This window comes from Scyliorhinus canicula, chromosome 12 (genome assembly GCF_902713615.1).
Source record: "Scyliorhinus canicula chromosome 12, sScyCan1.1, whole genome shotgun sequence".
Lineage (NCBI taxonomy): Eukaryota > Metazoa > Chordata > Chondrichthyes > Carcharhiniformes > Scyliorhinidae > Scyliorhinus > Scyliorhinus canicula.
The window spans coordinates 102,701,581-102,727,475 of record NC_052157.1 but is presented as its reverse complement, the minus strand read 5'-3'; the positions used below and the strand labels follow the sequence as shown (position 1 = coordinate 102,727,475).

The 25,895-nt window shown below is 46.7% G+C and overlaps 1 protein-coding gene across 2 annotated transcripts in view; it reads left to right on the top strand.

Annotated features, from left to right (window-relative positions):
* Nucleotides 1–25,895, top strand: part of atp2a3 (ATPase sarcoplasmic/endoplasmic reticulum Ca2+ transporting 3) — a 310,265-nt gene that overhangs the window by 260,397 nt on the left and 23,973 nt on the right. The window contains exons 18-20 of one of the 2 annotated variants that reach the window (XM_038813618.1): nucleotides 3,861–3,994; nucleotides 12,708–12,825; nucleotides 16,714–16,831. In XM_038813618.1, the coding sequence (XP_038669546.1) occupies nucleotides 3,861–3,994; nucleotides 12,708–12,825; nucleotides 16,714–16,831 (370 nt within the window). Of the gene's footprint in view, nucleotides 1–3,860; nucleotides 3,995–12,707; nucleotides 12,826–16,713; nucleotides 21,957–25,895 lie in introns of those variants that run through there. The other variant, XM_038813617.1, reaches the window with a different exon arrangement.

The window sequence follows — 25,895 nt, the reverse complement described above, 5'->3', positions numbered from 1 at the left end:
CCTCGATGTTGTGCCGAGCAATGATCACCCCACTCAAACCCACATATTTACCGCATACCCTTAACCCAACAACCCCCCCATTAACCTTATTCTTTAGGACACTAAGGGCAATTGATCATGGCCAATCCACCTCACCCGCACATCTTTGGACTGTGGGAGGAAACCGGAGCACCCGGAGGAAACCCACGCACACACGGGGAGGACGTGCAGACTCCACACAGGCAGTGACCCAGCCGGGAATCGAACCTGGGACCCTGGAGCTGTGAAGCATTTATGCTAACCACCATGCTACCGTGCTGCCCATACCGTGCTTTTGTATGTTCATGTTGAATATCAAACTTTTGGTAGGGAATGGTCAGGGAAGAGACACCTGTACAACCTGAGGCCATAGTGGGAATCCCATATTTGCCATTGCTACATAGGAATGGGGTGAGGCTATTCAGCCCCTCAAGCCTATTCCAACATTCATTTAGATCATGGCTGATCTGTTCCTCAATTCCAGTTACATAGACATAGAACATACAGTGCAGAAGGAGGCCATTCAGCCCATCGAGTCTGCACCGACCCATCTAAGCCCCCACTTCCACCCTATCCCTGTAACCCAATAATCCCTCCTAACCTTTTTGGTCACTAAGGGCAATTTATCATGGCCAATCCACCTAACCTGCACGGCTTTGGACTGTGGGAGGAAACCGGAGCACCTGGAGGAAACCCACGCAGACACGGGGAGAACGTGCAGACTCCGCACAGACAGTGACCCAGTGGAGAATCGAACCTGGGACCCTGGCGCTGTGAAGCCACAATGCTAGCCACTTGTGCTACCGTGCTGCCCATTGTTACCGACCATTGTTCCATATCCCTTGATACGCTATCAATTGCAGTCTTGAAAGCTCTAATTATTTCAGCTCAATGAACTTCTGTCAGAACTGATCATTCATCACCTTGAGCTTGTTTTCTCATTCAATTAGATCAGGGTTGATCTATGCTTCAACTCCATTTACCATTAATCCACATCCCTTGATGCTTTTACGTAACAAAAATCTATCTCTGTATTGAAAGTGTCAATTGGCCCCCAGCATCTACAGCCTTGTGGGAAAGAGATCCAGATTTATATCACACGGATAGCAGCACGGTAGCACAAGTGGATAGCACTGTGGCTTCACAGTGCCAGGGTCCCAGGTTCGATTCCCCGCTGGGTGACTGTGCGGAGTCTGCACGTTCTCCCTGTTTGCGCGTGGGTTTCCTCCGGGTGCTCCGGTTTCCTCCCACAGTCCAAAGACGTGCAGGTTAGGTAGATTGGCCATGATAAATTGCCCTTAGTGGCCAAAAAAGTTAGGAGAGGTTATTGGGTTACGGGGATAGGGTGGAAATGAGGGCTTAAGTGGGTCAGTGCAGACTCGATGGGCTGAATGGTTTCCTTCTGAACTATATGTTCTATGTTCGCATGAAAAAATGCTTCCTGCTTTCAAAGCTGAACAGCCTAGCTCTAATTTCAAGATTATACCCCTTTTTTGCAGCAGGGAATAGTTTTTATCCACCTTGACAACACCTTTGATTATATTAAATTTAAATTACCCCTAGATTCAAGGGAATACAAGCTATCTTTATGAAACCTGGCATTATAATTTATCCCTTTAGCCTTGCTATCATTCCGGTGAACCTGTACTGCATCCTCTCCAATGACAACATAGCTTTCCTTTCCAAAACTGAATACAGTACTTTCAGATGGAGTTGTACTAAAGCTCTGTCTAACTAAAGCATTACCATCCCCTCCTTCTACCCCTATACCCTTCAGACAAGGGTGAACATTCCATTAGCCTTTTTAATTACCTTGTTGCCTGGCACTTGACATCTCCCTATCCTCAGTGTAGCATAAGGACCACTGAAAATAGGAGCAGGAGGAGGCATTCGAGGTTGCCCTGTCATTTGTTATGATCATGGCTGATCTTCAAGTTCAATACCCTGATTCCCACCTTCACCATACCCCTTGACCCGTATAGCCCCAAGAGCTATATCTAATTCCTCTTTCAAATGACACGTTTTGGCCTAAACTACTTTCTGTGGTAGCAAATTCCACCGATTCACCACTCTCTGGGTGAAGAAATTTCTCCTCGCCTCAGTCCTAAAGGGTTATCCTCAAACTATGACCCCTAGTTCTGGACTCTCCCACCATCGGGAGCATTCTTTCTGAATCTACCCTGTCTAATCCTGTTAGAATTTTATAATGATCTTCTCTCACTCTTCTGAACTCAAATGAATATAATCCTAACCGACTTGGTCTCTCCTGATATGACAGTCCCACCATCCTGGGAATCAGCCTGGTAAACATTCGCTGCACTCTCTCCATAGCAAGAACATCCTTCCTCAGATAAGGACACCAAAACTGTACACAATAATCCAGGTGTGGCCTCACCAAAGCCCTATACAATTTCAGTAAAACATCCCGATTTATATACTCAAATTCTTTCGCAATGAAGGCCAACATACCATTAGCCTTCTTTACTGCCTGCTGCACCTGCATGCTTACTTTCAGCGACTGATGCACGAGAACACCAAGGGTCTCACTGAGTGTCCACCTCTCTCGATGTATACCCATTCCAATAGTAATAATCTGCTAAGGCAGTGACCAGTGGCTCAGATCAACAGCAGATGAATACAAATTATTGCTGTGTTTCTGGCTGGTTTAATCATGGCGGCAGCTTCTCGAGCTGCAGGTAGCCCACCAGTCTTGCTCCCTGATGGTGGTGAGCTCCTTCTAGGCCAAGCCACTGGATCAGGACCTTTGGGATGAAGGTAAAGGGAGAAGCAGTAAGAGCAGGAGATTAAATAACTGCTTCAATCCACAACAATCAGACCATCTGCAATGGTGGAGATGCAGAGTGAAGGTGGGCTAACAGAAAGAGAACGACCGGCACAAGGAAGAGTGATCAGGGGTAAAGAGAGAGCTAAATAGGCACAAGGTACATGTGTCAACTGTGGTTCAGTGCGTAGCAAATGCACCTCTCGAGTCCAAACATTGTGGGTTCAAATCCCTTTCCAGGAATTTAAGCACAGAATCTAATCTGACAATTCAGTTCAATGGTGAAAGAGTTCTGCACTGTCAGAGGTGCCATCTTACAGAAACCACACGACCCCTCAGGTGAATGTAAAAGAGCCGATGAACAATTGAACGAATGCAGTGGAGTTCTCCTCAGTGTCTTGGCCAATATTTACCCCTCGATAAACATCAATAAAACCAGTCATGTGGCCTTAAGTGCTGTTTGTGGCAGTTTGCAGATTGGCTGCTGAATTTCCTGCATTGCAACAGTGTTTAAATACACTTCAGAAGAATTTAATTGACTGTGAAGCACTTCAGGACATTGTTGTTGTGAAAGGCACTAGATGACTGTACAGCATATCAAAGTCTTTTTGTGTCTACATCTTTCTATTCCACCTCCTTCACTCAGTGTGTCCATTCTTCTTAATTCCTCTCTTTGCTGTGGACTGGAGCAGGTATTTAATTCCTTGCTCCCTTCACCTACCTGCGTTCTTCAGTAGAACTGTGGGATCTTTTTCATCCATCTCAGAGGGCAGATGGGGCCTCAATTTAATGTTTCACCTGAAAGTCAGCATCTCTGACAGTGCATCCCCCCAGTACTGCACTGTGGAGTGGCAAGCTAAATATTGTACTGCGGATTCTAGCCTGGGACTTGACCTTCTGACTCTAAGATGAGAATGCTATCCACTAAGCCAAGGCTGTCGCCACTATCAATAACGTAAGCTCCAGTGGGCATGACAGTGAATGCCAATGCGGACATGTGTGATTATAATCCACTTGCTATTTATAAACCAGTTAATCTCTTTATCTCTCTCTCTCTCAGCGGCACTTCATGCAATGTACTCCAGACCACCCGCTCTACCAAAACATTGAGTGTGGCATCTTTGAGTCTCGTTACCCTACAACCATGGCCCTCTCCGTCCTGGTGACTATCGAGATGTGCAATGCACTAAACAGGTGAGTGCCATCTGGAGCCATCCTGAAGACCACAACCCAGTTTTGTTCTCGGCACCAAACTCTTCACGTAAGCGTGGCAGAACCTGTCCCCACAGGTGTCATCCAGAGTGAGAAACTCAGGTTATAGAGGGAAGCCTGTGCCAACTCTCACTGTCACGCCAGCTGCTTCACATAATTCTGTGTTACGCAGTTTGTGCTGCAGCAGGAAACACAGAAATAAGGACAGAGCTGCTTTGGAATATTCTCTGTTGCAAAATATTATATTTTTATTCAGAATCTTCTTTATTGCTGCATCGCTAATTCTGAGTGTATAATTTATATCTTGCTCTTACGATTTTTAATTTACTTTCCAAGTGAATAATGTTACAGAATCCTCATTTCAAGCCACAAAATGTATTATTCACAGGTAGTTTTTCCACCTATTCTGACTTGTTATGAATATTTTACATCAGGCAATAGTAACACAAATCACAGTGCAATGGTTACAGTGAAAGGTATCCATTCATGGGTTGCTATTACATCACCCAGGTCTATGGTGAGTGCAGAGAGCTGCTCTCTCTGCTTGGGGTACAGTATACTGTATGTCTGGAGTAAGCTGCCTGAAGAGACCAGCACAATGGGATCAGTGTTTGATAGTAAGGGATGTGTTTCCCATGGATATGCCTGTAAACCCCCCTCATATAGACACTTAGCTTCCCCTTACTTTCAGTGACACCTCTCCACACACTGCAATGTCACACTCAGTAGCCCCCCTCCCCCATTCAGTAAAACCTCCCGCTCCCACTCTCAATAACCTTTCTTCCCTCAGAAATTCCTCTCCCCACTCAGTAGCAACAACCTCCACAAGCCCCTCCCCCACTTTGCCCAGATCCAGGTCCGGGGGGCTGGGGCAGGGGCATGCAGACCAGCCCGCAGGGTGAAATAATGTGACAGGCATCACATGCCCCGGTGAACAATCGTCACCCTATCTGTCCTTTGCCACCGATGGTGCCGCCTCCCCCTCCCCCCAGATTCCTCTCGGTGAGCCTGTATCTGGGACTCGGACTGAGTTATCGGGTGAGATTGGACAGGCTAGGGCTTTTTCCTTTGGAGCGTAGGAGACTGAGGGGTGATCTTATAGAGGTGTATGAGAGGCATGGATAGGGTGAATGCACTCTTTTTCCCAGGGTTGGGGAATCGAGAACTAGAGGGTGTGGTTTAAGTTTAGAGGGAAAAGAATTAATAGGAACCTGAGGAGCAACTTTTTTACACTGAGGGTGGTACATATGTGGAATGAGCTGGCAGAGGAAGTGGTTGAGGCAGGGACATTGACAACATTTAAAAGGCATTTGGACAGATACATGGATAGGAAAGTTCAGAGGGATATGAGCCAAATGCAGGAAAATGGGGTTGCTTAGATGGGCTTTTTGGTTGGCATGGACCAGTTTGGACTGAAGGGCCTGTCTCTGTGCTGCAGATTCTATCTGTCTATCTAATTCCCGATCGCTACCATACTTTTTCCTTTAGATTGTGTCCATTGTGTGATCCTTTAGATTGTGTCCATTAGTAGCTTTTTCTTTGTTTAATTCTTATAAAGTAAAAGCTTTTGTTTAAAATGTAACCTTTCAGTTAAGAACTGGTAGTTTGATCTTTTTAAAAGATGCTGGTCTTCTTTGACAAAACAGCATCATGTGCTCTGCCCAACAATAGGTCCTTGGCTCATCATTGTCTTTCCATATCTCTCGATCCTGTGCCATTCTTTCCATTTGCTGTCCAACACTGGTATCCTCTTCCTCTTCGATACTGTCCCTCCCTAACATCTCTTACAAGTTTATTTCCTCTTAAAATGCATTGAGCAAATTTCTCTGTTTATTCACTCCACTCAGCACTTCATCATTTTTACTTTCTCTGTCCAGCAGATCCTTTCCAATCTCCTCCAACCCTACATTTCAAAGCTCTTTAGCAGGTTGGTCCCTACCTTCCATACGTTCCAAGTCTCACATCCAAATAAAACACTCCAAACCAACCTCACTTTTTGAGTGTATTTAGTTTTATGGTTAACAGCTTCCATCTACAGATATTATACTTCCTAAATAGTAGAATTCTTGCGTCTGTTCTCGTTTTCTTCCATCTCCGGATATATGAATATTTCTTGGTGATTTCGAGAGATGCGCCGCAGGTTTCGCCAATGTCTGTATTCATTCCAAATTTTATGCCTGTTAAAAGTCTATCTATTAATTCCTGTAGTCCTATTTGAGTTTGGTACAAATCCTTTGTCATCTGCAAATCTAACTGATGTTATCATTCCCCCCCCCCCCCCCCCCCCCCCCCCCCCCCCCCCGGCCAAATTTCTGTGTCTTCAAACCCTTTGATCATCTAAATAGACATTGAAGAGGTCTGGTGCTGATCAACAACCTTGTCAAACTCCTCTTCCAATTACACGTGGTTCCCACTCTTCTCTGGCGACTCTCGCTGTTGCTTTTTTTCACTTGTGCCATGTGGAGATCTCTTATGAGTCACCCATCTCCCCACCTACTCCAATGCCAAGAGCTTAATCCAGTCAATTTAATTGAGTGTATTTCCAAAATCTACAAAACAAACATATAATTCCTGTCAAAATTCTAAATTGCATTCAGTCATTAATCTTATGCCGATTGCTCGCTTTGTTCCTGAAATCCAAACTGGTCATCTCCGATGTAGTTCTCTGCCTTCCCACCTTCTCTCTTTGCCAGATAAATCTCAACACACCCTTCAGTAGTTCTGTGCCTTCCCACCATCTCTCTCTATGCCAAATAAGTCTCAACACACCCTTCAATGCGGGAGCAATCAGACTAGTTGTAGAAAAGTCAGAATATCGACATGCCCTTGGCTTCTTTCTCAGGGTGGTCGTTGTTGTCATGAAGTCCTCTGGCCCTTCTGATAAATGAATATCCAGATGGGGAGGTTGATGGAACTGTCTGATAAAAGTGAAAACTAAAACTAATCGAACCGAAGTGTGGGAAGAACTATGTTGTGGGAGTTTGGGACAGTAATGTTGGCGAAGGAAGAGATGACAAAGAAGATGGTCTTGGATAAAGAAATGAGTACGGCCAAAAGCTGGTAGGATTTTGCAGATGAACAGGACTCATGCTTGCAGATGCATGAGTTGGACATCAGCAAAGAAAACTATACACATGGAAATGTTTGGCAATGCCGAAACATTTCAACTGGATTATATAAGACAAAGATACAGGAGATTTTGTGACGCAGTGGTTTGGGTCCCTGCTTCTGAGTCAGAAGCTCTGGGTTTGGGTCCCACTCCAGGATTTGATGACCATGGAAGGTGGGTTCATAACCGGGTCAAACAGGTTACATGTATCAACCTGCAGAATCCTTCCAACACACCAATGGTTGGCGGTAAGGGCGAGAGAGACTCCTGGTCAGTCACTCTTGATGTGGAGTGGCGTTCTTAAAAGCTATAAGCCTCTAGCAGACTCAGCTATGGAAACAGACGAAAGTCTACCTTCGTGCACCACTAGGTGCGGTAGGAGGAAGAAGATGGCAAAGATGCAGGAATCGTGTTGAAGGCTCAGCTGGGAGTGACACTGCCTCAAATAATAATCTTGTGACAATGGACAGAGTATCCAAGGTGAAAGGCACAGAACACAGCGGAACCCAGAAAGGATAAAAGAAGTAAATGAAAAAAAAATTGTAAATGAGGTATTAATATTAGACATGAAAACCAGCAACATGAATGAGCAATGGAAACAGATTAAAGAAGCAGGGAAAAACAGAGTTTTCCAGAGGAAAAGGATCAGAAAACGTGGGGTGCAACTGCAATGTTTTAAAAGATGGAAGAAAGAATATCAATAATGAAGACGGCAAACTGAAATACAGACACTTGCACAACAAGTTAAGAGAAATAGAAAATGTGCTGACAAGAATAGTTAAAAGATATATAGTGATATATAACGAAAGAACTGATCGACTGGAAAGCTTAAACCTTGCGGATGCAACAACAAAGGAGATTAGTGACACTTAGCATAAAGGAGCAATCGAGCGTAAGGAAAGTGTTTTATTCGCAAACCCTGATAAAATTATAAAAAGATGGAAGGAGCATTTTGAAGAACTACATCCAAAAAATGAAAAAGCTGAAATGATTGTGCTTGAAGAAGAGAGCAATGTTGACTTTCATGCACAATCAATTGCACAAAGACGAGAGTTGAATACAATCGAGGCTTTAATAGACTAAGATGTGTGGCCTCCTACAGCAGCTGGCGAAATGGCTGCTGTACGGGGAGCACACATATTTATACTCCGCCTACTGGATGGAGCCAGCAGGCAGGGATCTACCCCCGTACCTGTAGTACAGGGCCTTACCATACATACCCTAATATATACAGCAGTGGTTACTACCACAGACTTGACATTGATTATATTGGACCACAAATATTAGAGAGTGAGATAAGAGCAGCTATAAATGAGGTAAAAACTGACAAAGCTGCTGGACCAAATGAAATAGCTACTAGTTGATTAGAAATATGGGAACAAACATAACATCAATGTTTACAAAACTGTGCAAAGATATCTAACGTAATAAAGAGCCTCCCAATGAAATCATCCAGAGGTTGTATTCATTTTTCTGAGTTATGTTGGAGGCCTGTATTTGACTTAGACTCTGGAGCACAGACATTTTAGACTCTCGCTAATCCAGCCGCTCATAGACCCTCATCAATTGAGCCCCTCAGAGACCATCGCTAATCCAGCCCCTCGTACACTGTCGCTAATCCATCCGCTCATAGACCCTCGCTAATCCATCCACTCATAGACCCTCGCTAATTCATCCGCTCATAGACCCTCGCTAATTCATCCGCTCATAGACCCTCGCTAATCCATCCACTCATAGACCCTCGCTAATCCAGCCCCTCCTAGATCCTCGCTAATTCATCCGCTCATAGACCCTCGCTAATCCATCCACTCATAGACCCTCGCTAATCCAGCCCCTCCTAGATCCTCGCTAATCCATCCGCTCATAGACCCTCGCTAATCCATCCGCTCATAGACCCTCTCTAATCCATCCACTCATAGACCCTCGCTAATCCATCCGTTCATAGACCCTCGCTAATCCTGCCCCTAATAGACCCTCGCTAATCCATCCGCTCATAGACCCTCGCTAATCCATCCGTTCATAGACCCTCGCTAATCCTGCCCCTCATAGACCCTCGCTAATCCAGGCTCTCATAGACCCTCGCTAATCCATCCGCTCATAGACCCTCGCTAATCCATCCACTCATAGACCCTCGCTAATCCAGCCTATCATAGACCCTCGCTAATCCAGCCCCGCATAGACCGTCGCTAATCCAGCCCCTCATAGACCTGGCTAATCCAGCCCCTCATAGACCCTCGCTAATCCAGCCCCCCATAGACCCTCGCTAATTCAGCCCCTCATAGACCCTCGCTAATCCAGCCCCTCATAGACCCTCGCTAATCCATCCACTCATAGACCCTCGCTAATCCAGCCCCTCATGGACCCTCACTAATCGTGCCCCATAGACCCTTGCTAATCCAGCCCCTCGTAGACCCTCGCTAATCCTGTCCCCATAGACCCTCGCTAATCCTGCCCCATAGACCCTCGCTAATCCATCCGCTTAGAGACCGTCACTAATCCAGCCCCTAATCCAGCCTCTCATAGACCCTCGCCAACCCAGCCCCTCAGAGACCGTCGCTAATCCAGCCCCTCAGAGACTGTCGCTAATTCAGCTCCACATAGACCGTCGCCAATCCAGCCCATCATAGAACCTCGCCAACCCAGCCCCCAGAGACCGTCCCTAATCCAGCCCCTCATAGACCCTCGCTAATCCAGCCCCTCATAGACCCACGCTAATCCAGCCCCTCATAGACCCTCGCTAATTCATCTGCTCATAGACCCTCGCTAATTCATCCGCTCAGAGACCCTCGCTAATCCAGCCCCTCATAGACCCTCGCTAATCCTGCCCCCCTAGATCCTTGCTAATCCATCTGCTCAGACACCGTCACTAATCCAGCTCCACATAGACCCTCGCTAATCCAGCCCCTCATAGACCCTCGCCAAACCCAGCCCCTCAGAGACCGTCGCCAATCCAGCCTCTAATCCAGCCTCTCATAGACCATCGCTAATCCAGCCCCTCAGAGACCGTCGCTAATCCAGCCCCTCAGAGAGCGTTGCTAATCCAGCTCCACATAGACCGCGCCAATCCAGCCCCTCATAGACCCTCGCTAATCCAGCCTCTCATAGACCCTTGATGGCTCTGCCCTCATAGCCCCTCACTAATCCAGCCCCTCATAGCCCCTCGCTAATCCAGCCTCTCATAGACCCTTGCTAATCCAGCCTGTCACAGACTCTCACTAATTTGCTCCTCATAGACCCTCAACAACCTAGCCCTTCACTGACCCACACTAATCCAGCCGCTTATAGACCCTAGCTAGTCCAGCCCGTCATAGGCCCTGGCTAGTCCAGCCCCCCATAGACCCTCCCTAATCCAGCCCCTCATAGACCCTCGCTAATCCAGCCCCCCATAGACCTTCGCTAATCCAGCCTCACATAGACCGTCGTTAATCCAGCCCCCTATAGACCCTCGCTAATCCAGCCCCACATAGACCCTCGCTAATCCAGCCCCCCCATAGACCATCGCTAATCCAGCCCCTCATTGACCCTCGCTAATCCAGCCCCCTATAGACTCTCGCTAATCCAGCCCCACATAGACCCTCACTAATCCAGCCCCTCATAGACCCTCGCTAATCCAGCCCCCTATAGACTCTCGCTAATCCAGCCCCACATAGACCCTCACTAATCCAGCCCCTCATAGACCCTCGCTAATCCAGCCCCCTATAGACTCTCGCTAATCCTGCCCCAGATAGACTCTCACTAATCCAGCCCCCCATAGACCATCGCTAATCCAGCCCCTCATAGACCCTCGCTAATCCAGCCCATCATAGGCCCTCGCTAATCCAGCCCCTCATAGCCTCTCGCTAATCCAGCCCCTCATAGCCTCTCGCTAATCCAGACATTATAGCCTCTCGCTAATCCAGCCTCTCATAGACCCTCGCTAATCTAGCCCGTTATAGATCTTCGCTATTCCAGCCTCTTGTAGACCCTCACTAATCTAGCCCCTCATAGCCCCTTGCTAATCTAGCCCCTCATGGCCTCTCGCTAATCTAGCCCCTCATGGCCTCTCGCTAATCTAGCCCCTCATAGACCCTCGCTAATCTAGTCCCTCATGGATCTTCGCTATTCCAGCCTCTTGTAGCCCCTCACTAATCTAGCCCCTCATAGCCTCTCGCTAATCCAGCCCCTCATAGCCTCTCGCTAATCCAGCCTCTCATAGACCCTCGCTAATCTAGCCCGTTATAGATCTTCGCTATTCCAGCCTCTTGTAGACCCTCACTAATCTAGCCCCTCATAGCCCCTTGCTAATCTAGCCCCTCATGGCCTCTCGCTAATCTAGCCCCTCATGGCCTCTCGCTAATCTAGCCCCTCATAGACCCTCGCTAATCTAGTCCCTCATGGATCTTCGCTATTCCAGCCTCTTGTAGCCCCTCACTAATCTAGCCCCTCATAGCCTCTCGCTAATCCAGCCCCTCATAGCCTCTCGCTAATCCAGCCCCTCATAGCCTCTCGCTAATCCAGCCTCTCATAGACCCGTGATGGCTCTGCCCTCATAGCCCCTCACTAATCCAGCCCCTCATAGCCCCTCGCTAATCCAGCCCCTCATAGACCCTTGATTGCTCTGTCCTCATAGCCTCTCGCTAATCCAGCCTCTCATAGACCCTCGCTAATCCAACCTCTCATAGACCCTCGCCAACCCAGCCCCTCATAGCCTCTCGCTAATCCAGCCCCTCATAGACCCTCGCCAACCCAGCCCCTCATAGCCTCTCGCTAATCCAGCCCCTCATAGACCCTCACTAATCCAGCCCCACATAGACCCTCGCTAATCCAACCTCTCATAGCCTCTCGCTAATCCAGCCCCACATAGACCCTCGCTAATCCAGCCCCTCATAGACCCTCGCTAATCCAGACCCTCGGAGACCATCGCTAATCCAGCCCCGCATAGACCCTCGCTAATCCAGCCCCTCATAGACCCTCGCTAATCCAGCCCCTCATAGACCCTCGCTAATCCAGCCCCTCGTAGCCCCTTGCGAATCCAGCCCCTCATAGCCTCTCGCTAATCCAGACCTTTATAGCCTCTCGCTAATCCAGCCCCTCATAGCCTCTCGCTAATCCAGCCCCTCATAGACCCTCGCTGGCTCTGCCCTCATAGACCCTCGTGAACAAGTTGTGAACTTCAAATTAATAGATGAAGCTGAAGTCCTTCCTAGCCACTCCTCTTTCTCAAATGTGTTTAACATTTTTCTGTGAACATTAGTTGAAATTGTCAAACTGTACTGCACCTAATGGAGCCTGAATGGTAAATAACTGTGCTCGGCTACTGAATTGGATATTAAATGGCAACACAAAGTTTCTTATCGTTTCTGTAACAAGTTGTATTCCGAATCGCATCATTAACATAAATATAATGACCCAAAGACGTTATGTAAAACCGTGGCTGGTTGCCTGATGGACATGCTAGCAGAGAATCTAATGGGAAATCATCGAGGCAGCGCATGGGCTGAGTTCACACTCGTGTCAATCTGTCCATTGCTTACTTCAAAATTAAACCCTTTTGTTCCTTTTTTAATTTTTAAGCTTCACCAACTCTTCATCTGTTTTTTCCTGCAGCCTGTCGGAAAACCAGTCCTTGTTGAGAATGCCTCCATGGGTGAATGTCTGGCTGCTGGGGACAATCTGCATATCCATGTCATTGCATTTCCTGATTCTCTATGTGGAGCCATTGCCTGTGAGTTTGAACACTGAATTGGGTTTGAGCCGCTAACAGAGAGAATTGAGAAGCTCGAGATAGTCCAAATGACGATTGTCTAAGACCAAGGCCATGTTGTGTTGCTCTATTTCTGCCATCTTGAAACCAGAAGCCCCATCTAGGGCTGGATGTGTGTCACTGCAGGCGTCACAGAATGGGGATGCTCAAATAAGGGATGGCGCGGCGGCACAGTGGTTAGCGCTGCTGCCTCACAGCGACAGGGAGCCAGGTTCGACACCTGGGGTGACTGCCTGTGTGGAATTTACACGTTCTCCTCGTGTCCGCGTGGGTTTCTTCCGGGTGCTCCGTTTCCTCCCGCAGTCCATTGGTGTGCAGATTAGGTGGATTGGCCATGCTAAATTGTCCTCTAGCGTCCAAAGGTGCTCTTTTGGAGGGTCGGAAGATCGGTGTAGACCTGATGGGCTGAATGGCCTCCATCTGCACTGTAGGGACCCTATAGCTCATCATCCACGGTTCTGTGCTTGGAAAAATCAATAAACGATGAGCCTGGGTTAGAAATTGGGGATAATTGTAACAGTGTGCACAGATCAAACCCGGGTCATTGGTGCCGTGATGCAGCAGTGCTAACCACTGTGCCACCATGCCACCTTTAAACAAGGAGTTTCTTAAAGCTGTGATAGTTCATGGAATCTATGGCACAGAGACAGGCCCTTCAGCCCAATGCCAACCAAAAAACTAACCCCATTGTCCTGCATTTGGCCCATATCCCTCTAAACCTTTCCTATCCATGTATCTGTCCAAATGCCTTTCAAATGTTGTCAATGTCCCTGCCTCAACCACTTCCTCCGGCAGCTCATTCCACATACGTCCCATCCTCTGTGTAAAAACGTTGCTCCTCAGGTTCCCATTATTTTTATCCCCTCTTAACTTAAACCTATGCCCTCTAGTTCTCGATTCCCCTACCCTGGGAAAAGACTGAGTGCATTCACCCATCCATGCCTCTCATGATCTTATACACCTCAAAAAGATCACCCCTCAGTCTCCCTACCCTCCAAAGAAGAAAGTCCTAGCCTGTTCAATCTCTCCCAATAACTCATCCCTCGAGTCCTAGCAACATCCCTGTAAATCTCTTCTGCACTCTCTCCAGTTTACTAACATCTTTCCTACAGCAAGACGACCAAAATTGAACACAATACTCCAGGTGTGGCCTTGCTAACGTCCTGTACAATTGCAACATAATTTCCAACTTCTATACTCAATGCCCTGACTGATGAAAGTCAGCATGGCCATAGCCTTCTTTACTGCCCTATCTACCTGTAACTCCACCTTTAGAGAACCGTGTACCTGAACTCCAAGGTCCCTCTGTTCCACGATACTCCCTGAGGTTCTACCATTCACCATGAAAGTCCTACCTTGATTTTATGTTCCAAAATGCAACACCTCACACTTATCTGTATCGAACTCCATTTGCCATTTCTCGTCCCACTTCCCCAGCTGATCGAGATCATGCTGCAATTTTTGATAACCTTCCTCGCTGTCTACAATACCACATTTTAGTGTCATCTGCAAATTTACTGATCATGCCTTGTACATTCTCATCTAAATCATTAATATAATAACAAACAACAATGGGCCCAGCACTGACCCCTGAGGCACACCACTAGTCACAGGCCTCCAGTCCGACAAGCATCCTTCCACCATTACCATCTGCTTCCTACCATCAAGCCAATTGTATATCCAATTTGTCAGTTCTCCCTGGACTCCATGCGATCTAACCTTCCAGAGCAGCCACCCATGTGGACCTTTATCAGAGACCTTATTGAAGTCTACATAGACTGTGTCTACTGTCCTGCTCTCATCAATCTTCCTGGTCACTTCATCAAAGAACTCTAACAAATTTGTACGGCATGATCTCCCATGCACAAAGCCGTGCTGACTACTCCTAATCAAACCCTGCCTTTCCAAATGCCTATATCTCTTATCCATCAGAATCCTCTCTAGTAACTTAGTCTCCATAGATGTTAGGCTTACCGGTCTATAATTCTCAGGTTTATCTTTGCAGTCTTTCTTAAATAAGGGCACATCATTTCCTACCCTCCAGTCTTCTGGTACCTCACCCATTGCTACTGGTGATGCAAATATCTCAGCCAGGGCTCCCGCAATTTCTTCACTAGCCTCACACAGTATTCTTGGATATACCTGGTCAAGGCCAGGAGATTTATCCACCTTCATACATTTTAATAGGTCCATCACCACCTCTACTGTAATGCGAACTGTCCCCATATGTCGCCACTAACCTTCCCAGGTTCCAAGTCTTCATGCCTTTCTTCATGGTAAACACAAGGAGAAATATTCATTTGAGAACCTCGCCCATCTCCTGCGGTTCCACACATGTGTCCACTTTGGTCCTTGAGGTATCCAATCCTCTCTGTAGTTATTCTTTTTCTTTAATATACTTAAAGAATCTCTTTGGATTCACCGTAATCCTCCCAGCCATAGCTACCTCATGCCTCCTTATTTTCCTCCTAATTTCCTTTTCTTTAAAAATAAATTTACAGTACCCAATTATTTTTTTCCAATTAAGGGCCAATTTAACCCACCTATCCTGCACAGCTTTGGGTTGTGGGGGTGAAGCCCACGCAGACAAGGGGAGAATGTGCAAACCCCACACAGACAGTGACCCAGGGTTGGGTATTTCCTTCTTGAGCACTCTCCTGTATCCCCTGTACACCTCCATAGAATCCCTTGATTCCAGCTGCTTGTACAAGTTCTTCCTTTTTCAACAAATAACATTTTCAGATTTTACATTTTTTTTTTCAGTTTTATTTTTCATAGATTTTACAGTGCAGAAGGAGGCCATTTGGCCCATGGAGTCTGCATCGGCTCTTGGAAAGAGCGCCCTACCCAAGGTCAACACCACCACCCCATCCCCATAACCCAGTAACCCCACCCAACACTAAGGGCAATTTTGGACACAATAGGCAATTTAGCATGGCCAATCCACCTAACCTGCACATCTTTGGACTGTGGGAGGAAACCCACGCACACACGGGGAGGATGTGCAGACTCCGCACAGACAGTGACCCAAGCCGGAATCGAACCTGGGACCCCTGGAGCTGTGAAGCGATTGTGCTATCCACAATGCTACCGTGCTGCATTAATTTTGAGTATGCAAACACTTAATTCGGAATCACTTTTAAGTTGTGCCTTCAATGTTTAATTTTATATTCCTCTTGTAAATTCTTGTATCTGCAGTTGTAACGGAAATTGCCAATGTAAACGTGTCACATTGTAATTACACACTGCTGCCAGTAAGGGCGCTGTACCAGCTTCACTGGTGAAAGGTGAAGCATTTACATAGGGGGCTGGATTCTCTGCCCCGCCACGCCACATTTCGGCCCCGACCCGCCGGCGGGATTCTCCGTTACGCCGCCCGGTCAATGGGGTTTCTCATTGTAGGGCAGCCCCACGCCATCGGGAAACCCCCGGGCGCTGGCAAAACGGAGAATCCTGCCGGCGGAGAATTCCACCTGTCCATTGATGAATTTGGACATGGGAATTTACACTGGAAATAGTTGATGGGAATTATTTGCGGACGTGAGAATTTTAGTGTATCATGGACCACTGCCACCCAATAAAAATCACAAGAGGGCTACAGGTGTTGCTGTGCTGCCCTATTTTAGCCATGGGATGTTCATAGAAAACACTTTTATAAAATACAGGTATATCCACATATATATTTACTGAGCAAACATCCTTATTCAATAACCAAGGAAGCAAAGCACTGGGCAGCATTGTTGCCAATAAATGACAAAACTTCAAACCAAATCAGAACAAATGTATGGGTTCTGGCAATTGTGTTTCTGTGATTAAGCTTGTGACTCTGTTCTCTTTCTCACTCAACAGCTGGTATTCCAGGTGACCGCTTTGAACTGGCCACAGTGGGTGGTAGTGCTGAAGATTTCCCTGCCCGTCATCTTGCTGGACGAAACGCTCAAATACATATCCCGTAACTACATAGAGGGTAAAGACCCTGTTGCAGTTTGTCAGACCAAAAGTGGGCTTCCAGCATGCTTTGGGGACATTTCCTGGCTCTTTGTCTTAGTCTCTGCCCCTCTCATTTGCTGGCTTTACTGTCTGCTCTAACCTACAAGGACCTGCTGCAGCACTGACCAGAAGGAACTGGTTTCTTGATGCCAGCTTGCTTTTTTTTTCTCGTGGGATTTGATTATACTCTCTGTCTGTCCTAAAAGGGATTGCCTTGGGTCCTATTGAATGCGCTTATATCTGTGGGACTGTGTTGCCAGGAGGAGGGGGCATTCATGGTGATTTCCAGGCCTGGGATTAGCTGCAGGGCTGCTATTTCGTGGTTGTGTTTCTTTCATTTGTAGAGATCCTGAATAGCTCAGTGCAATGAGTCAATGCAATCCTCTCTCCCCTTTTCAAATCAGACTCAAAACGTCCAGAAATTAGCCGCCAATGGGAGAGAATGACCCTGTTGGTGCTTCTAGCAGCAAAACAGAATGCTTGAAGCCCCAAGAGGTTCAGAGTAAGATGGTTAACCAGTCGACTCATTGCTGGTTGCTGTGATTAACCATCTAACCCAGTGCAGCAATAAACTAGGTTCCTGAAGGAACGGAATCTGAATTATTCCTTACAGGTATCGCGGCAAACCCCAATGCTGCCAGACAATCAGTGCAAATTGAGGGATGTGTTTTTCATTAAATTACATCGCAATCGTTTGTTTTATCTGGGAGTGAACCATTGATTCGGAAAGAAAACAAATCAATGGAATCAGCAATAAAAATCCGACTTCATAAATCATGATGACCATTTATTTTAGAGGTTAATATGTCCTTGATGAACAATGGGTTAAATTGTCATAGTCGAGGAATATTAATCGATAAAATGTCAAGTGGTGAATAGCTTTAATCACAGTTCCTGCCCCTATCTATTGCGATAACAAAATTCTCATCACAGTCGAGTTACTGCTTTGATAATGCTGTGTACATAGTGCACAAGGCCCCAGTGTGCCGACCTGCACATTCCAGTCTGGAGGTAGAGCTGTCGCCCCTGAGGTACAGTATTGTATCGGAGTGGTGGTCATCCCCCTTCCCACCGTGACACAATGCAAAACAGTCATACTTACCCTTTATTTGAGTTGTGCATTGCACCATACGCGCCGCACAAGATCAGACACTGGCGAATAGATCTTCTGAATGCGGGTGGCAAATTCTGCGCCACCCATGTAATGTTTTCATGGGTGAGGGGAGGTGGGAGTTCTGTTCACATCATCACTTTGTCTGTCCTGAAATGAATACCGGCTCCTCCTCCACCAACACAGCCTGCCCTGCTCACAGCCACCATCTCATCTGCCGTAGCCCGTGTATGATTTACCCAGCACCAGAAGTGGCAGGCATGAGTGAATTGCCAGGATTGGCCGACTGTGAGATTACATACAGAGTGGCTCTGCCTTCCCAAGATTGCTCTGTATGATTGAGGAGCTCTTTTATTTGAAGGTATCAGTATGTGAGACTGACATTTTGGGGTTTACAACTCCTTTGTGGCGTGTTTGTGCCCATGAACTGTCAGGTGAAACGCAGTCTGTTGGTGTGGCTCACAGGGGTAGTGACTGGAAATCAGGTGCAGGGCTAGAAGCTCCTGGCTTGGCTGAATCTGAGAGAGGCTTCACTGAATGATTGTGAACGTAACTGAGACCCTGTGAGAAGATGTTCTGTTCTTGACCCCCAAGTCCCTAGTGATCAATCTGACTCCGCTTTTAGCCAGCAAGTGTGAGTGCGCTGAAATAGTGAATAAAGAGATATTCCCCTCCAGTAGAAACTGCTGCAAGCACCTTGTCAGTCCTCAGTATGATTCATTTAGTTTTGAATTCTCACTTCAGATTGTAGCCCTTGCCTGGTCAGAGGAGCTTTGTGTTCGATCACAATCCTCTTGCCAGTTGATATCCATTGTCATACTGTGTCCACAGTGGAATATGAATGTCAATAGTAGCGAGATCCCTGCCTGGTTGTTCCACTGTAATTTTTTTTTCTTTGTTGAAAGCCAATTGGAGTCCCCTCCCCCGGTTGCAATGCCATTGCCAACCATCCTGACTTGGGCCTGAGATTCCTTCCACAAAGTTACCACACTCGGTGAATAGTAATCTGTTACAGACACCACACCACCCATTCCGATCATCACATTATTCGAGAATAATAAGTACCTCTTACAATCCCATTCTTGGGCGGCAAGGTAGCGTAGAGGTTAGCACTGCTGCCTCACGGCAACGAGGACCCGGGTTCTATCCCGGCCACGGGTCACTGTCCGTGTGGAGTTTGCACATTCTCCCCGTGTCTGCATGGGTTTCGCCCACACAACCCAAAGATGTGCACCCTGCACATTTGCCCCTTTGGGTACCCTAAATTTAAAAAAAAATAGAATCCCATTCTTACCGACACCATTTCAGGAAGAGTCATGGTGACTGAATCGAGATAGTTCATTACTGGAGGGGGGTTTCCTTGTCCCAAGACAGTTCGGTACTGGCCTAAGCCATAAAGGAATAGCAAATATCCACAATGGAAAATTGCCCAGTGCCTGTACTAGCACAGGCCATGAATTGGAGCTGCGCTGTCGGAATGAACGTATTTTGATAACCTTTAAACAAAGTATTAAAATTTGGCCCGCCTGATGTAGGAATCAGCAGGAAAAAATGAAGGGTTCCTGAATTCCTTGTGATGAATGAATGAAAAAATGAATGAATGAAATATGGAAGTCACTCTTGAGGCTGTCCGATGGTTATTTTTGACCCCCTTCCTATTTATATAATTGGTGAGAGGATGTGTGTGTTTAGTGTGAGACCACGGTTACTTTTATGTGGAAATAGCGGTTAGTTTGGACACTCCATTGGTGCCAGAGTCGTGTTACTCGCATCAGTACTGGCGAACTCCTCATTTTAATTTTCTTATTGGTGAAATATTAACAAATAATGAGCTAATCCTGAAGTGAGTCAGTGGTCAATTGTGACTCTGTATTAACTAATAGGCAGCTGTTGTTTAATTCAGAATCTTATTTAAAAATTGTCAAATGAGATCCAGTTGATGGATTGAAGAACTTGAAGCTGTAAGAATTGTGGGCAATGTTTTAAAGATGAAAAGTTCACGTGTGGGGCCTATCCCCTGATCTAATTGTGAGAAGAGGTCATTTTAATGTCTCTTCAAAATCGCCTGGCCGACTGTGTGCCGTTCTAGATATAAGTTGTCTGAAATGCAGGTACTGTCCTTCCTGCACTTTGCCCTTTTCTGTGGTCCCCTCCCCCTCGGATGTTTCCAGAAACCCTCAGCCACATCCCTGCAGCCAATTGCACAGATGTTTTGGTTTTGTGCTCAGGAAACAACGGTTCAAAGGGAATTTCATTTGGATTATTAATTACCTCCCTGAGCATTAGAAAAATACAATTTTACAAATTTAAGACCAAAAGACAGCTCATGGGCAGTCCGCTGCAGTGCCTATGGATAGCACTTAACATGGGGTACAAGATCTAATTCTTAGCAGTGATGAGACTGTCTGTGTGAAGGTATTGTTGAGCAAAGCATGTTCCCAATCAATATTAGGGATTTATTTCATCACTGGGGACTTTCTGCCTCGGAAGCCGTTCTGCATATGAACTATCAAAGGGAAGGCCTAAAGCTCCATGGTGTTTTGGGGTCCGAGTGCTAGTGCGATGTATCAGACAGTGCAGTGGATGGGTGATATGTGGGTTGTGCCCGGATGAATGGGCTAACGTTCTTGTAGCAAGTCACAAAGGAGCATCAAGGGGAGACCAGGGAAGTGTGCCCCTTGCAGAGTGGAAATGGGCAGATAAAGGTGTGGATTCCAGAGTGATTTTATTTGCAGTTTTCCCTGAACATTCCAGCAAGATAACACAGAGCAACATTATGTCTTGAGCGGAGTAAAGCAGGGAGATGTGTCATGTGGAATAAGGCTGCAGTTATAGATTTTTTAGTCCATATGTGTCATGTTGTCTTACCCACAGCATTAGGGCAGCCCAGCCCTGGATCTCCCGGTTAGTACAGCCAGGTTACAATCCCCGTTTTGACCAGTGCCTGTGCCTGGATTTTGTTTCCTTGGTGAATTGTGTTCCAGCCTCCTCTGTGCCGACTCACAAATGCTCAAGGAGATTCTGAGGCTTGGGAACCATCTACTCCGTAATGGTGACCAAGTTTCTGATTGTCAGCTCAGCAATTACTTACCCCCTTTCCTGCGAGAGTGGTGTGTGGTCTTCACTCTGGTCTTTAGAAGAATCCTTTTGAAGATGTGACAGCTGAGCTTCGGGCTACATTTGGGAATAGCACCGATTATTAGGGACGGTGCGGGCTGTGGTTTGTGGGGTGGGGGGGGGGGGGGGGGCAGCGGGGACAAGGTTGAGAAAATGAGCTCGGTCCAGGGAACAAACTACACCAGGGCAGGAGAGCTGTTCTGTTTCTGTTCAAACACACTCCCCTGAATAGATCAGCAGTAAGAGCACACAGAGTTCCTGGAAACATCTCTGGGCTGGATCATTCGATCTTACTCAACTGGGAGAAATGTTCTGAATAAGTTTTAAAGAATGTAAGACAAACTGTGCCATGGTTTAGCACAGTGAACCTGTTCAACCTCTCCTCTGTGAATGTTTTAAGTAGATTTAAGATGAGACTACGCCTTGCAGCACATCACTTGATACAAATACAAGTATATTTTGTTTGTTTATAAGTCCAAATATATTTGCCCTCTGCTAGAATGTCTCTGCCCCTTAGTCTATCCCCCCCCCCCATCCCCCAATCTCTTTCCTTTTCTCTTCCCCTTATCTTCCTGTCTCCATCCTTCCCCTTTTTCTCTCTTTCCCCTCACTTTTGCTTCCCCCCCCCCCCCCCCCCCCCGACTCTCCTCAGTATCATGTGTGGGTTCTGGGCTATGCTGCTGATGTGCATGTGAAACATTACAAAGTGTTGCCAATGATGTCTCCTCATAGCAGTGCTATTTTTCTAACAAAACTTAAATTAAACAAAAAGTTTTTTTTTAAAAGAAAGATATTTATTGAAACCTTGATGCTGTAACCTTTGTTATCACTTTGCATGTGTTGCTTACCTAAAATAAAAGTATTTTCCCCTCAAGCTTGGTTTAAAATTCTGTCTGTGAATTTCTACTTCAATCATTCAGATTCAAAGCTACAATATCTCTATTTAACCATTGGCCCTCTCACATTTGGATTCTGGGATGTTAAAATTACGAGACTGCCATTAAATCATTGGCTACGATGAATTACCGACTGATCTTCCCCAAAGGCAGGAATTGAAGGAATCCATTCAGCTCACTGATCCCACTGCCACTACATTAGATTATGACTGGCCTCTACCTCAACTCTCTGTTCCATGTCACTTGATACCTGTACCCAACTGAAATCTATTGATTTCAGTTGGCCTCACAACCTTTCAGGGGGCAAGAACTCCAGGCTTCCACTTCCCTTTTTGTGTGAGGGGAAAAAAAAGTTTCCTGATTTTGCTCCTAAATAGCCTGGCTCCAGCTTGGTGGCAACCTTTGTTGGGTGCCGTCTCTGTGAACACCTTGCTCAAGCAGCCATCATTGGTGAGTGAGTCCAGTCCATGAAGGCATAGCCCTGGCTGACCTTGACCTTGCCTCCATATTGGAATGCCCTGTGACTGAGATCAGCAGACTCTGCACTGGGCAGATAGCAAACCAAGGGCTCTCCTGCTCAAGTGTGACCTGCTGAAATCTCAATTCTTTGTAAAATTATTGTCCAGAGAAAGTCCACAGTAGCAAGATTTACTCCTACCAAAAAAAGGAACAAAAGAAAAACCCTCTGTGGCATCAAAATTTCAACAATATTAAAAATATTCCCTGGCACACTATTTCATTGGCTGTGTTTTAAAAAAAATGAATCAACATTGAAACATTCCGTTATAAAACTTCTGGGGGGAAATAAGACTTGACAAATGTTAATACCAGAACACAGCCCGCCATAGTCACTGGGGGTTCCATATAAGCCATCACTTTTATTTCACAATGAATAAATTAAGAGATACTGTGAGCTTTGAAAATCTGAGTTGCTTCTTCCTCTCACTTATGGTACTTGGGCATCTGTAACACTGTCCTTATTTTAAAATATCGCCCTTAACTGCATATCAATGGGTCCATCAGGTCTGGCTCTCTGTAGACCTTACATTCCATACTGCTGTGATTTTAAATCTCACTTGCTGACATTAACGCTGCAAATCATTGGATGGAGCTGCACCAATCGGGTACAGCGGAAGGCCATTCTGTTTATCGAACCTCTTTCTACTAAAGCTGTTCCACTGCCTGACTCTTTCCCCTGCAAAGCCCCGCAATCCTTTTGAAGTATGTATCCAAAACCCTTTTGAAAGTTATAATTGAATCTGCTTCAAGGCAATGCATGTTGGATCCTATCAAATTTCCACCTGAGTGGATTGCTGGGCTCCCCTCCTGTTATCTTGCACACGGCTGGACATTTATTGCCCTAACTTTCTCCACTAACTCTCCCTGAGGTGCACTTTTCTGGTTAGGTGATGAGGGTTTTTGAGCTAATTAAGCTTGAGGTAAATCCTGGACCTTGTCTTTATCCGATCTCGCTGGTCACTTTCCAGCACTACTCCAGGTGGTGAAAGCCGATGGCTTCATTTATAATCTTTATTCCCCAGGTATTCATGTTGCTGTGTCACCGGTTAGGAGTTAAATCAAGAAGACCTTCTCCCTCATCTCGTTTAGGCAATGTTGATATTAGAATTACTCACAGCATCGCTAAATCGCTAAAAACTCAGCTCATCCCTGTGAGTCACAGATGGTTTCAATGCTCAGGTTTTAACTATCATTAACTTTGTCCTGATACCCATTCACCAACTGTCGCAATTTTAAATAAGCTACAATCATTGAAAATAAGAGCCTCTTTTATTTAAATTGTTTCTTGCATGGAATGTGCGTGTCACAGGCTAGGCCAGCATCTGTTCCCCATCCCTAATTACCCTTGAGAAGACGGTGGTGAACGGTAGGTACACCCACAGTGCTGTTAGGAATGGAGTTCCAAGATTTAGACCCAGCGACATTGAGGGAACGGCGATATATTTCGAAGTCAGGATGGTCGGTGGGGGGGGATCTTGCAGGTTGTGGTGTTCCCAGGTATCTGCTGCCCTTTTCCAACATGGCTGAGGTGACGGGTTTGGAAGGTGCTTGAACTTTGCATCTGAGAGACAGCTACTCTGACAGTACAGCTCTCCCTCAGTACTACACTGGAACATCAGCCAAGGTAATAGCTTTCAGATATGAAAGTGCCGCTTCTGAGACATGCCATTTAAAAAAATGTCCATTTTCAACTCTCTTGTGTTACAAATCACATCCAGAATTTGTAATACACTGATAAACAGACATGCATACGAAAACAATTATCTCAGGAGATACGAACATTGTACTCAATTATCTCAGCGGATAGGTACATGAAAGGCAGCATTACTAACTTCAAGAATGCTGACTAGAATCAGTAGAAGCTCCCCTTGCCTGCCCCAGTATTTGAATACAGGTATATCAGCAGTTACTGTGGATCCTGAATCGAAGGATTTCCTAGAGTTATTTTCAGATACATTTCCCCATGGTAGGAAGACTAGCGCAATGTGGGCAGGCAGCGAGTGCTGGGCAATGTGGGCAGGCAGCGAGTGCTGGGCAATGTGGGCAGGCAGCGAGTGCTGGGCAATGTGGGCAGGCAGCGAGTGCTGGGCAATGTGGGCAGGCAGCGAGTGCTGGGCAATGTGGGCAGGCAGCGAGTGCTGGGCAATGTGGGCAGGCAGCGAGTGCTGGGCAATGTGGGCAGGCAGCGAGTGCTGGGCAATGTGGGCAGGCAGCGAGTGCTGGGCAATGTGGGCAGGCAGCGAGTGCTGGGCAATGTGGGCAGGCAGCGAGTGCTGGGCAATGTGGGCAGGCAGCGAGTGCTGGGCAATGTGGGCAGGCAGCGAGTGCTGGGCAATGTGGGCAGGCAGCGAGTGCTGGGCAATGTGGGCAGGCAGCGAGTGCTGGGCAATGGGGGCAGGCAGCGAGTGCTGGGCAATGTGGGCAGGCAGCGAGTGCTGGGCAATGTGGGCAGGCAGCGAGTTCTGGTATCTTTTAATAGGAAATTGCTAAACATTTATGGACAAATAAGATGATTTAAAATCAGCCAATCTAAATTCAGAAAGTTAGATTGTGCTTAACGTCCTGTTGGAGCTCGGGGTGTAAACTGAATGTCGGTAAAAGCGAGGTTTTCCCAGTGAATGAGCTGGGACAGCGGGCTAATTTAGGGGGGGATGCAATTTACGGTAGCGAGGGACGGGTTTAGGTACTTGGGGATTCAGGTAGCAAGGGAATAGACGGGGCTCCATAAAAAAGGTGGTGGAGGAAGCCGGGGGTGGGGGGATCTTAGGAGGTGGAATACACTATAGTTGACTTTGGCGGGGAAGGTCCAAGTGGTTAAAATGAATATTCTGCCACGATGTTGTTTATTTTTCAGGCTCTCCCGATTTTTATACCAAAGGCCTTTTTTCGGAAATTGGACACGATTATTTTGGGCTTTGTATGGGCGGGGAAGATGCCAAGGATCGGTAGGACCCTGCTGCAGAGGCAGCCGGGTTGGGGGGGTGGAGGGGGGGTGTTGAACCTGCTTCATTATTACTGGGCGGTGAATGTGGAAAAGGTGCGGCGATGGTGGGAAGGAGAAGGGGTAGAATGGGTTAGGATGGAGGAGGAATCGTGTAGGGGTGCAGCTTAAGGTCCATGGTTATAGCAGTGTTGCCAATTGTGCCGAGTAGGTATTCAGGGAGCCCGGTGGTGCAACCCATGGTGAAGATTTGGAATCAGTTTAGGAGGCATTTTAGGGTGGAAGGGATGTCTCTCTTAACGCCGCTGTGCGAGAACCATGGGTTTGAGCCGGGGGGGATGGATAGTGGATACAGGAGGTGGAGGGAAATGGGGTTGGTTAAGGTGCAGGATCTCTTTGTGGAGGAAGAGTTCGCCAGTTTGGAGAGGGGAGTAAGTTCAGGTATCCGCAGGTTAGG